The sequence below is a fragment of the Malus sylvestris genome, chromosome 1, assembly GCF_916048215.2.
Source record: "Malus sylvestris chromosome 1, drMalSylv7.2, whole genome shotgun sequence".
In the NCBI taxonomy this organism is placed as follows: Eukaryota; Viridiplantae; Streptophyta; class Magnoliopsida; order Rosales; family Rosaceae; genus Malus; species Malus sylvestris.
The window spans coordinates 14013264-14026854 of record NC_062260.1 but is presented as its reverse complement, the minus strand read 5'-3'; the positions used below and the strand labels follow the sequence as shown (position 1 = coordinate 14026854).

The window sequence follows — 13591 nt, the reverse complement described above, 5'->3', positions numbered from 1 at the left end:
AACCATCCTAGATTTACTCCATCCTAGACAAGACTAGGAGGCCATACCTAAAAGTACAACAACTACAAAAGGTGATAAGGAAATGCATGGCCCTTTAATTTTGACATAAAGGGAGAAGTATGGTCTTCTCCCTCACCCAACATACCTAGGCCAGCCACTCCCTTTCAAATGACCCCATGTAGGCTCTTTTGCAATTTGAAAAGTTGACTATACTTTCTAGTATTTACGGTTTGACCCCTAACTTTCTCAATTTGCATTTCGGCCCCACCTCTCTAGAGAACAAAATATTTTGAATTTTAATTTTGTTTATAGTTTAAACTCATCATACAATTATGCCCATATGTACTAAATCTAATTGATTGTGTTGCATTCAAATTTAATTTTTTAATGTGATTAAGTAGTTAAAGAAATGGTTGACTATGAACTTGTGCCTTAAACGATAATTGAGCTGCAAGTTAGGCCGCTAAATTCAAATTGTTTGAACATTGGGAATATGTTTTAATTATCAATTCAATTGAACCACAACACATTAGATGCTAATCTTTTTCTTCCTCTTAGTATATGTAATTTGTAGGAATTTGTACAAATTGGTTTGTAATTCTTATTACTTCTTTATCTCTTTCAATTAGTTGATTCCCTCTTATACTAGACTAGAGTTTCTTTAACTATTCATAAGGAGACATATTAAAAAGGGTATTCATGAGATTAAAGATTTGTTGGGTCCAACGTCCTATTAGCAATGAATGATTGTCTTTCGTGTCTAATGGCTCAATGAAAAATGTTGTAATTGGATTGAAAGCACGTAATTAAAATGATACAATCTTCCCTAGATCTTATTCAACAATGTTGGCTCGTTGTTGAATCAACCTAATAAGTCCATAATCATCCAAAGAGCCTAAGATAACTATAAAGTCCAAATTCAAAGGAATGCAAAAACCTTTGTAGTAGTAGTTACTTCTAATATTTGAAAAATTCGTTTTTGATATTGATTTGTTTTCCTCAAAACAAATAGTGGGAGTATCATACGTTACTAAACTAAAATGAACACAATTAGTAAGTGTTGATGCACAAAATCAGTGAGGACTTTGGTACAACAGAAAGTGTTAAGTTTGTAACCTTCACTAGATTGCTCCGGTCACTAGTGTGGATAAGAATGTAAAGTGATAGAGATAGGGCAGCAAACACAAGATGTACGTGGTTTACCCAGATTAGCTACGTCTACGGAATAGAGAAGTTCTCATTAATTGTGAAGGGTTTACACAAGTACATAGGTTCAAGCTCTCCTTTAGTGAGTACTAGTGAATGATTTAGTACAAATGACATTAGGCAATATTGTGGGAGAATGATCTCCTTTTATAGAAGAGAGTCTCTAGTTTTGTTCTGACTTTGACATGTGTCGTGCTGTGATTGGCCTCTGATGTTAACACGTGGCACGCTATGATTGGCCTCTGATGTCGACAAGTGTCGCGCTGTGATTGGCCTCCTGGTTGGAGGGAAACTCTTATGGATCCTTGACGGTATAACGTTGATCAGTGCTCAGTAGTTTTAGGATTGGTCAAGTATGGTACAAACAGCGCTCCCCTAAGTTCCCGAGTGAGGGAAACTCCTCGGTTGGGGACTTGCAAGATCCAAGCCGCTGAGTAATCATGAAACTTCTCAGTACCAAAGTGTGGTATCGTTTTCACTTGCCTTATGTCTCATAGGTAGATTTGGCATCTTCTCTGGAAGTACTTTTCCTCCATCCAGGGGTGGTATCTTTAACCAATGGAGCTTGAAGCTTACTTGTAGTATCGGGCTTGGTCAAGCGCGACACAAACCCTATAGTAGGAGTCCCCCAAGTCTCTGAGCGAGGAGATCTACTGAAAGAGGTGACAGACAAAGTAAGCAATCAGAGTTCCAAGCAATCAGTTTTAGATCGGAAGTTTGATCTCGAGTTCGAGTTTTGGCTGATTGTTCTTTTTCTCCCTATCTTGCAAGCAGCAAGAAGGATAAAGAGAAGAAAAAGGAGAAGAGATGATATGAGATATTTTTGGTTTTGAAGAAGTAACTTTCCACAGGCCTATTCTTGAACTAGGCTGGAGGGTTTTCTAGTTTCCTCCAGGGTATAAGGCCGACTCAAGAATTTGAGGGTCAAAACAAGTCCATCAAATTAAGAGTTCGTTCGACCTTGATGATATGGGATATTTTTGTTGTTGACAAAGTAGTGAATGTGGTATGGCGAAGCTTTGCTCTTTGGTGACGGTGCCAGCGAAAGGTTGTTGAAGTTTCTTAAGCTCTTTGGATAGGGCAGCAATGCCGAGCTTGGATTTGATTTAGACTCATCCGTCTGGATGATGCAGTTCTACAGGAAGGACATCGTGCTATAGTGATCTGTTCCAGCTCATGTTGAACCTTCTGCTTCAATCTTTTGCATAGTAGAAGTGGTGCGCAACCTTTGCATTTAAATGGTCTTTAGAACGCTAGTTCTCAGCAACTCATCCATGCTTGGTAGCTTCAGTGTAAGTAACTAGTATCGTATCAACTGTTCTGATGTATTTGCCGAAGGGATTCGTGACCTTGACAACAACTGAGGATGAGTAATCGAGAGCAATGTTAGGCAAGTAGCCATGCAAAGATTCCGGGCAATCAGTTCCAGATTGGAAGTTTGATTTTAGGTTCTGACTGATTGCGTTCTTTCTCTTTATCCTACAGGTAAGAGCAAGGGCAAAGGAAAAGACAAGGAAAAAACATGATATGAGATACTCTTGCTTTTAACCCTAATGATATAAGATACTCTTGCTCTAGTGTGGCTGGTTTGCAGAGGTATTATTGGGGGGAAGAGAACCGAGTATTTCAAGAGGCTTCATTCTGAGTGCCCTTTCGGATATAAGGAAGGGTTGAGCATTTTTGCAGGTTTGCCTGTCTGTGGAGGATGAAGGTCGACATATATAGGAGTTCCCCCAACAACAAGTAGTAATGTTATTCTTTTACCCTTCTTGGTCATAGCAATGTACTGGGAGTTGCAAGCTTCACGTGTTTTAACTTTGTCAGAGCACATTGAAAAAGTGGTCCGTGGTATCTGGAGAGCTGATGTTGTGTTTGAAGATTGCAGACAAGCTTTATCCAAGGAAATCTGGCTCTCGAAGTTCGGAGAGCAGTGCCTCTTTGGTTTTCAAACAAGCAATCCTGTCGGTGATCTAACTCTCGAGATTCGAAGAACGGTGCCTCTTCGATTTTTGAGAAAGCAATCATGTTGGGAATCTGGCTTTCGAGATTCGGAGAGCAGTGCCTCTTCGATTTTTTAGAAAACAATCTTGTTGGGAGTCTTACTCTCGAGATTCGAAGAGCGGTGCCTTTTCGATTTTTGAGAAAGCAATCCTGTTGGGAGTCTGGCTCTCGAGATTTGGAGAGCGGTGCCTCTTCGATTTTTGAGTAAGTAATCTTGATAGGAGTCTATCTCTCAAGATTCGGAGAGCAGTGCCTCTTCGATTTTTAAGCAAGCACTCCTGTTGGGAGTGTTTTCTCAAATGTGAGTAAAGGTTGGGCATTTTTGCCAGTCTGCCTTGCCACGGAGCACGAAGGTTGACACATATAGAGACTTTCCAGTTATCAAGTAGTGGTGCTGTTCTTTTATCCTTGTGGGTAATAGTAGAGTAGCTGGACCTTCAAAATTTACGTGTCTAAACTTTGTCAGAGATCTTTGGCAAAGTTATATGTGGTACCCGATGAGCTGATGTTGTGTGTGGAGATTGTCGACAAATTTTACTTAGGAAAATCCGTTTCTTGAAATCCGGAGAATGGTGCCTCTTCGATTTTTGGACCAACGACCATGTTGCCCTTTCTTTTATAGGGGCACCAATTGTGTGCAAGAAGTACGTTCAGAGAGTTATTGCTTGTAGGAATTTTCTCCTTATTTTTATACTTTAGAGATTTATTGGACTCATTTTTTCTTCATCATTTCTGAAAATGTCTGGCCTATTTGACCGTCATTTTGACTTAAACTTTGGTGAGGAGGCGGCCATGTCTCCTCAAGACAACATATGATCATCTTTCTTATCCCCTACTGGTTCTCTTACCATTGGGGACTCTGTGATGTAGAATGATATAATGGGAACCTTCTCACTCTCAGAGATAACATACTACTTTCCAAACGGTCTGATGAGTTGGCTGTTAAGGATTCTTTGGCTCTTAGTGTTCAGTGTGCAGGTTTTTTGTCTAATATGGCCCAACGCCTATTTGCTCAAACCCGCCAAGTTGAATCATTAGCAGCTGAAGTGATAAGTCTCAAATAGGAGATCAGAGGGCTTAAGTATGAGAATAAACAGTTGCAGAGGCTTGTACATGACTATGCTACAAATATGAAGAAGAAGCTTGACCAGCTGCAGGAATCTGATGGTCAGATTTTACTTGATCATCAGAGATTTATGGGTTTGTTCCAAATGCATTTATTGCCTTCGTCTTCTGAGGTTGTACCGCGTAATGAAGCTCTAAATGATCAACCTCTGGTGCCTCCTCCTTCTGGGGTTCTGCTTAGTACTGAGGTTCCGAATGATCACCCTCCGGTGCCTCTTCTTTCTGAGACTTTGCCGACTGCTGAGACTTCTCCTGAGCAACCTTTGTGAAGGCTCCCTCTTGTTTGTTTATTTTGATCCATGTATATGTACATATTTGTAACTTATCAGAGATATCAATAAATAAGCTTTACTTCATTTCAACGTATTGTGTTAAATACACCATGGTCTTCTTCACTAAATTCTTTGAATTTTTTCTTTTGTTGAAGCTTGTATGTTAAAGCTTTGTGAGTGAAGCATGTAGGTTGAGGTTGTGCTCGACTAAGGAAAATTTCTCGGTTGGAGACTTGAAAAATCCAAGTCACTGAGTGGTCATAAGACTTCCGAGTATCAAGGTGCAGTAGCATATGGTAGGAGTCCCCAAGTCTCTGGTTGAAAGAGTTGACGAATGAGGTGTCTTGCTAGTAGCCAAGTTTCCAAAGTAACAAAACCTTCACCATTTTCCTTTCTAAGTGGTAGCTCAAAACTCCTCTTTCATGTACATTTGTTATGAAAGTTGTTAGGCCCAAAGAAAGAGAGGTCTAGGCTAAGCTTTGTTTATTTTGATCCATGTATATGTACATATTTGTAACTTATCGGAGATATCAATAAATAAGCTTTGCTTCATTTCAACGTATTGTGTTAAATACACCAAGGTCTTCTTCACTAAATTCTTTGAATTTTTTCTTTTGTTGAAGCTTGTATGTTAAAGCTTTGTGAGTGAAGCATGTAGGTTGAGGTTGTGCTTGACTAAGGAAAATTTCTCGGTTGGAGACTTGAAAAATCCAAGTCACTGAGTGGTCATGAGACTTCCGAGTATCAAGGTGCAGTAGCATATGGTAGGAGTCCCCAAGTCTCTGGTTGAAGGAGTTGACAAATGAGGTGTCTTGCTAGTAGCCAAGTTTCCAAAGTAACAAAAACTTCACCATTTTCCTTTCTAAGTGGTAGCTCAAAACTCCTCTTTCATGTACATTTGTTATGAAAGTTGTTAGGCCCAAAGAAAGAGAGGCCTAGGCTAAGCTTTTGTACGTGAAGCTTTGGTATTGAAGCTTTTGTAGGTGAAACTTTGAAGTTGAAGCTTTGTAGGTAAAACTTTTGTGTTGAAGCTTTGTAGGTGAAGTTTTGGAGTTGAAGCTTTTGTAGGTAAAGCTTTGGAGTTGAAGCTTTGTAGGTGAAGCTTTGAAGTTGAAGTTTTTGAAGGTGAAGCTTTGGAGTTGAAGCTTTGTCGGTGAAGCTTTGGAGTTGAAGCGTTGTAGGTGAAGCTTTGGAGTTGAAGCTTTTGTAGGTGAAGCTTTGGAGTTGAAGCTTTGTTGTAGGTGAAGCTTTGGAGTTGAAGCTTTGTAGGTGAAACTTTGAAGTTGAAGCTTTGTAGGTGAAGCTTTGAAGTTGAAGCTTTGTAGGTGAAGCTTTATAGGTGAAGCTTTGAGGTTGAAGCTTTGTTGGGTACCATGAATTGATTTTGCTTCACACTATCTTGATCAAGAATGTGTGAAGTTTTTGAAAATTGTAGTTGCCCTCCATTTGGTGAAGCTTTTGTGGTGAAGCTTTGTAGGTGAAGTTTTGGAGTTGAAGTTTTTGTAGGTGAAGCTTTGGAGTTGAAGCTTTGTAGGTGAAGCTTTGAGGTTGAAGCTTTGTTGGGTACCATGAATTGATTTTGCTTTACACTATTTTGATCAAGAGTGTGTGAAGCTTTTGAGAATTGTAGTTGTCGTCCATTTGGTGAAGCTTTTGTGGTGAAGCTTTGTAGGTGAAGTTTTAAGGTTGAAGCTTTGTTGGGTACCATGAATTGATTTTGCTTCACATTATCTTGATCAAGAGTGTGTGAAGCTTTTGAGAATTGTAGTTGCCCTCCATTTGTTGAAGTTGTTGAATTTTCCAATTTTTTTTATGTTAGGAAAACTAGAAATTTGAAAATGTGGAAAAGACAACGTATACAAATTTTGCTTCCTCACTGTTGAGCAAGAGATTGTGATGCAAGCCACACCTTGTAGTAGTCGAAGGTTTGGATGAACCATATAAATTGAATTTGCTTCGAACAGTCTTGATCAAAAGTGTGTGAAGCTTTTTACTAGTTGTAGTGTTTGCATTGTTACAGATGAGAAATGTCTGAAGCAAATGCAAGAGGGCTGAAGAGCTTGATCTTCGTATACCATGCACTGAAGTCGTTGTTGGCTTGCAATAAGATTTTGTTGGTGACTATAACTATTGTTCGGCATAAGTGCTCCCTTAGTTGAGTTGTAAAGGTTGAGGGTTTTTTATTATTTGTGAATGCTAGGAGTTCACATGTACAAGTTGTATCACTCATCTTCTGGTTGGTGGAATTAATGGTAAGTTGCTTTCATCACTTGCTTGGTGGTACGAAGGTGAGTTCCTTCATCACCTTTCATCACATTTCATCACATGGTTGGTGGCATGAAGATGAGTTCCTTCTTCACATTTCATCACCTAGTCGGTGGCATGAAGGAGAGTATAGGTTGTACATTTCATGACCTGGTTGGTGGCATGAAGATGAGTTCTTTTTTCACCTGATTGGTGATAAGAGTGGCAAGTTGCCAAATAATATTAGAGTACGGGTTGTACATTTCATCACCTGGTTGGTGGCACGAAGGTAAGTTCATTCTTCACCTGGTTGGTGATAAGAGTGGCAAGTTGCCAAATAATATTAGAGTACGGGTTGTACATTTCATCACTTGGTTGGTGGCATGAAGGAGAGTACGGGTTGTACATTTCATCACCTGGTTGGTGGCATGAAGATGAGTTCCTTCATCACCTAGTTGGTGAGAATAAGGGCAAGGTACCGAGACACATTGTAGCAAGTGTCGAATGACACAAAGTATGTTCAACCCTTTCGAAGCACAGTTGGCTTATGTATGAATGTGTTGGAATGTATGATGTTTATGTATGAATGCGTTGGAATGTATGATGTTTATGTATGAATGTGTTAGAATGTATGATATTTATGTTGATTCACATGAGTGATGCTTATGAATGTTTTGCTATGCATGAAGGATCCATGCTTTCGATATGTGAACCATGTTGGTTGTAACACTTAGTATCACATACTTTGTGTCAAAGTACGCATGTTGAAGCTCTAAGTTGGAGTATAGAGGTAGGTCAGCGTAGACCAATGTTCCAGTGCTAGGAATGCAAAAGACTCAGAATAAATTGTCTGAATTCCCTCTTCTTTAAATATTTGTCGAATGGCTTGTGTGACAAAAGATCTCAAACGGTTGAGAGTCAAAAAATTTGTAATGTGTATGCCTTCTTATAATAACATTTCCTTCAGTACCTAGTCCTCCACTTGGAAAGAGTGAGGCTTGGCCCCATAGTCATAATAGTCGATAGTACGTTCACCCCTGGTTGCTTTAATACAAACTTTTATCCCTCTTGTTGTAATGGACTTGCTGAGAGTAAAAATCATTCATCTTACCAAGAGACAAATACGTTTGGTGACTTAGCAAGTAGCTAAATGAGGCAAGAGATGATGCAATGGGTGTATGAATGGCTAAGATCTCCTCACTTGGTAAAACTTGACTTCCACTTCCCACTTGTTGATAGGGGTTAACCATATGGGGGTTCCCTTGGTATGTCCTTGCTTTGGCGAAGGCGTGGTTGTAAGCTTGTGCCATCACCTCAGAGTAAGTCTTCCAAGTGTTGGCATTGATCATGTACTTGAAGAAACAATCATGTAGGCTTGCCATGAAGGCTTTGAGCGCGGACTTGTCATCTGCCTCAGTGCAGCGAGAATACTCATGGCTGAAGCGACCAACATACTCTCGTAATTATTCGTCTGGCTTCTGGCGAATAGTGTATAAGTCATTTGCAGAATGTAAGCGATCGTTCTGGAAGATGTGTTGAGAGACAAACAGTTTCCTTAATTCCTTAAATGAGTCTACTGTCTCGGGTGGAAGATGACAATACTAGTTTAGAGCTCCGCCAGAAAGGGTGGAATGGAAGAGAAGACATCGCTCTTAGTCGGCGTGCATTCGATATGCCATGGTGGACTCAAAGAAGTTAATGTGTTCAATCTGATCCTCCATTCCAGTATAGAGTTGTAAACCAAGCTTTTGTTTTGTCTTTGCTTGAAAATGGGTGTCGAGGATCCTCCTCGTGAGAGGACCAGGCCTGGGTTGGTTCCAATCAGGTATCTGAGCCTGACATTCGACCTTCAACTTGTTTACTTCGTCAAGGAGATGTAGGACAAAGGGGTCCTGAGTGGAGTCATGTACCACTAGAATTTTCTTCCGTAAGTTTCCATCGCCTCTTGTAAGTAGGAAAGTTTGAGCAAGTGCGTGTGATTTTTCCTTGGACTCGCTGTATTGACTTCTAGAGCGAGTCTGTCAGAATACTTTCGAGTGCCCTGTACCTTCATATTCCTCTGGGACCTATCGTTCCTTCCCTAAATAGGCAGCTGGCCTGGGTCGTGGAAGGGGACCGAGTCTTTCAGAAACCCTTGGGTCATTGATCTTCGAGCTTATGTGGACGGGATTCTCTCGACGTTGCTTTAAGAAGTCTCGACAGTTACGATAAACGGGTTTCGATCCTTCTAACCCTTCTGTAAGGAGGTGTCTTCCTCCACTTCTCCTACTTCGGGTCGAAGCAGCTGGGTTAAGAGAAGTCTCATGTTGATCAATGTTTTGATGATTAGCTCGCTTCTCATCAAGGATACCTATGTCGAAGGAAGGTGACCCTCCGTGTTGGGGGGCACCTAGATGATGGTTGATGTCGACAGGGGCAACAAGCTCGCGTGTTTGAGTACGCCTAGTTTCGTGGAACGTCTCGAAGAGCTTCTCATATTGTTCTTGGAGGATCTCATTCTTTATTGTTATCTTGTTGTTCTGAGCCTCCAGCTCCTCGACTTTAGCTTGAAGAGCGAGCACAAAGCACGAAGAGGGTGTCATTCTCTGTGCTGTGGCTTCCTTCACTCCCCATGTTAGAGATGGATGCCTCCCCATGTTAGAGATGGATGCCTTGTCAAAAGAGATTGTACGAATGGTGGAAACCAGCTTGACAAAGCTGAAGAGAGTAGGAATAAGTGTGTTTCCCACAGATGGCACCAAATGTTGATGCATAAAATCAGTAACGACTTTGGTAAAATAAAAAGTGTCAAGTTTGTAACCTTCGCTAGATTGCTCCGGTCACTAGTGTGGATAAGTATGTAAAATGATAGAGATAAGGAAGCAAACACAAGATGTACGTGGTTCACCCAGATTGGCTACATCCACGGAGTAGAGAAGTTCTCATTAATTGTGAAGGATTTACACAAGTACATAGGTTCAAGCTCTCCTTTAGTGAGTACTAGTGAATGATTTAGTACAAATGACATTAGGCAATATTGTGGGAGAATGATCTCCTTTTATAGAAGAGAGTCTCTAGTTTTGTTGATGCTAGTTGGAAGACGGGTAGCTCTCAAGGTGTGGTCGGGGTTATGGTTTGGGATTTTTCAGGCCAATGTCTGGCAGTTGGGAGAGGGGTTGTCAACGCGTCTTGTGTGCTTTTGGCGAAGGCTCTCATTGTGCTTCATGGCTGCCTTCTTACACAATAGGAGGTCTGGCCCCATGTCATTTTGGAGTCCGACTCTAAGCAAGTCATTACTAATCTACGGGGAGGTACTGATATAGCTCACTGGGTCACAGTCCCTGTCCTTTCTCGGGCATTGGATATCGGTGCCTCATTGGAATCTTGTACCTGGTCTTGGGCAATTCCATGGCATCATATCAAGCTACGGAGATGAACGATTCTGATTGGGTCGATTGACCTCATCTTTGTTTGTAGGAATCTTGAACAAGGATGTAAGTCTCATGAGAGCTGCACACTTGTTAATACATGTATCTAAGGTTTGAGGTTATAGAGTTCGAGTATGACTTTGTTTGTAAGCTACCAAAAGGTGTGTACGATAAGGAATGTAGCTAAACAATCCTGATAAACTATACTACTGTTATATTATCTGATATGGATACTTGGGATTGCATGATAAGGTTGAGTTCAATTAGGACTAACATTATGGGAAGTCTCCTAGTTGAACACCATTGCATAAGGTATAAATATAGGGTCCCTGCACTCTCAATTGACAAGCAATAAAAGAGCCTCACGCCCCATAGTATTGAGCCATTGCATTCTGAGATTGACGAGTTGCAGAAGAAGCCTATCTCGATCGCATTCTAGCCCAAGCATGGTTTCTACAGGTTAGTGGTTATTTGGTTTTAGTGAATCAGTTATGTATTAAACTAATCTTACATTTGGTATCAGAGCTTTCACATACCAATTAACCCTAAGATGAAAGCATCAAGAACAATTTTTTACTGCAGATTATGGACTGATGACAGGTTATCAGGGAATTCATGTATTAAGCATATATCAGCTAAAGCTGTTTGTGTTCAAATGCATATCTTCAAAAACTTGGACATCAGTAGTTGCACTAGAGTTTGATATGTAAACACTAATCATCTAAAGATGATCCGTTGTTTATATATCAAATTCTAAGTGGCAGAATGCTTCATTAAAACCATGAATGAGCACCGACATGACCACAAAACCACAAAGGTTTATAGTCATGATCAAAGTCAGGTTCGTTCATGGGATATGTTGGCATTGTGATAAAGAAAATTGTTCATAAATTTTAACATTCAAAGATGTTGAAACTGTGACATATGGATATGGGACTAAAGTTTAATTTCTTTGCATATTGCGGTTTTAAAGGTGTCAATCCAAGCTCCATGAATCTCAATACCATTGAGCCACTGACTGGAATGAATTATAAGAAGTGGAAGCAAGACCTTGAGATTGTTCTTGGGGTGATGGATATGGATTTGGCACTAAGGAGTGATGAACCACTGCTGCCCGATGAAGGATGCACAGCAAGTCAAAGGTCTAAGCATGAGAAATGGCAGAAAGCAAACAGAATCTCTCTCATGATTATCAGAAGGACCATGACTGATGTTGTGCACGGGGGTTTCCCAGAAACATCCAAAGCCAAGGATCTTATGAAATCCATTGAAGAAAAATACAAGGAGTCCGAGAAGACCGAGACAGGTAACCTGATGAATTCTCTCACCACTATTAGATATGATGGAGTTGAAAGTGTTCGGGAATATATTCTCAAAGTGGTGGACATTGCTGGAAAATTGAAGATGCTTGAGGTACCAATTTCTGAGACCTTTTTGGTTCATGTAGTTATGAATTCTCTACCTGAAAGTTACACTCAGTTAAAAGTCTCATATAATGCACTGCAAGCTAAGTGGGACATCAATGAATTGATTTCCATATGTGTGGGTGAGGAAGTCAGAATTAAGAAAGAAAGGGCTGAGAAAGAAAGGGCTGAATCAGTGAATTATGTCCAAAGCTACAACCAAAACCCCAAGCATGGTAACCATGATACTGTCAGAAAAGATGCTACCAGAAGTGCTTCCTCCTCTAAGACAGTTTTTAAACCTAACAAACCAAGTATTTTCAAATGTTTTTTCTGCAAAAAGGCAGGCCACATGAAGAAAAATTGTCCAAAATACAAAGCTTGGCTTGCCAAGCAAGAAGTGAAAAAAGGTAAAAATGTTTTCGTTTGTTTTGAGTCTAATTCAGTTGACATACCTAGTAATGCATGGTGGCTTGACTCTGGCTCTTCTATTCATGTTACGAATTCATTGCAGGACTTCACAATAAGGAGAACACCAAATAAAGATGAAGTGAAGGTCTTGGTGGGCAATGGAAGAAGGGTTGAAGTCAAAGCCTTAGGAACTGTTAGACTTAAGTTAGAATTTGGTTTTCATTTGGATTTGGAAAATGTTGCTTATGTACCTTCCATGAGGAGGAAATTAGTATCGGTTTCAAAACTTGTTTTGCTAGGTTATTATTTTACATTAAATAAAATTGGCTTCAACATCTTTTACAATTCTTCTCACATTGGCACTGGTTCTATATGTGACGGTATGTTTCAGTTCAAATTAAGAGTTGAAAACGTGATTTTTAATGTTGAAAAGAATCATGAAAAACCACAACAGTCATCCCATCTTTGGCATAAAAGACTCGGACATGTTTCAAAACCGAGAATGGAACTTTTGATCAAAAGTGAAATTTTACCACCCTTGAATTTTAATGATTTCGAACTTTGTATAGAATGCATCAAGGGAAAAATGACTAATTCAAGAAAAGAAGGATCGACTAGAAGCAAACAACTTTTAGAGATCATTCATACAGATATTTGTGGCCCCTTTCCTACAAAAACAATCGATGGAAACAAGTACTTTATAACATTTATAGATGATTTTTCACGTTTCTGTTTTATATATTTAATCCCTGAGAAGTCAAAAGCTCTTGAAGTCTTTAAAATTTTTAAAACTGAAACTGAAAACCAATTGGAAAGGAAGATCAAAGTGGTTAGGTCTGATAGAGGAGGTGAGTACTATGGTAAGCAGAGTCAAACTGGCAGGCAACCAGGACCATTTGCATTGTATCTTCAAGATCATGGCATTGTAGCACAGTATACCACTCCTGGTACACCTGAGCAGAATGGAGTCTCGGAGAGAAGAAACAGAACCCTTATGGACATGGTTAGAAGCATGATGTGCAAGGTGAACTTGCCAAATTTTTTGTGGGGAGAAGCAGTCAAGACTGCTAACTACATTATTAACAGAGTGCCATCCAAAGCAGTTGTGAATACACCTTTTGAATTGTGGACAGGTAGGCGACCTAGCCTTAATCATTTACATATCTGGGGATGCAAGGCTGAAGCTAAGGTTTACAACCCTAATGGCAAGAAGCTTGATCCTAAGACACTCTCTTGTTATTTCGTGGGATATGCTGAGAGGTCTAAAGGTTTTAGGTTTTATTGTCCCAATCATGACATGAAAATTGTTGAGACTGGCAAAGCAATATTTATGGAACTAGGGATGGATGCTGAAAACTGTTCGAGGACAGAAGAATTTGTGTTTGAAGAACAAGGAGATATATGGGCTGAATATGACCAACAACAAACTGTACCCAAGTCAGTGGTTGAACTTCCAAATCACGTGGACCATAGCATGGGAAATGATGATTATTTAATTCAACATGGCAGCAACCACGCACTA

The 13591-nt window shown here is 40.0% G+C and overlaps 2 protein-coding genes across 2 annotated transcripts in view; one reads left to right on the top strand and one right to left on the bottom strand.

The window, feature by feature from the left end:
• The window catches only part of LOC126631713 (rust resistance kinase Lr10-like), a 73650-nt gene that overhangs the window by 17055 nt on the left and 43004 nt on the right, over nucleotides 1–13591 (bottom strand). The gene's annotated exons all lie outside the window — the stretch shown is intronic.
• Nucleotides 10779–12414, top strand: LOC126631785 (uncharacterized). The gene is made up of 2 exons (XM_050301924.1): nucleotides 10779–12068; nucleotides 12173–12414. The coding sequence occupies exons 1-2, from the start codon at nucleotides 11180–11182 to the stop codon at nucleotides 12199–12201; spliced, it is 918 nt and encodes a 305-aa protein (XP_050157881.1). The 5' UTR covers nucleotides 10779–11179; the 3' UTR covers nucleotides 12202–12414.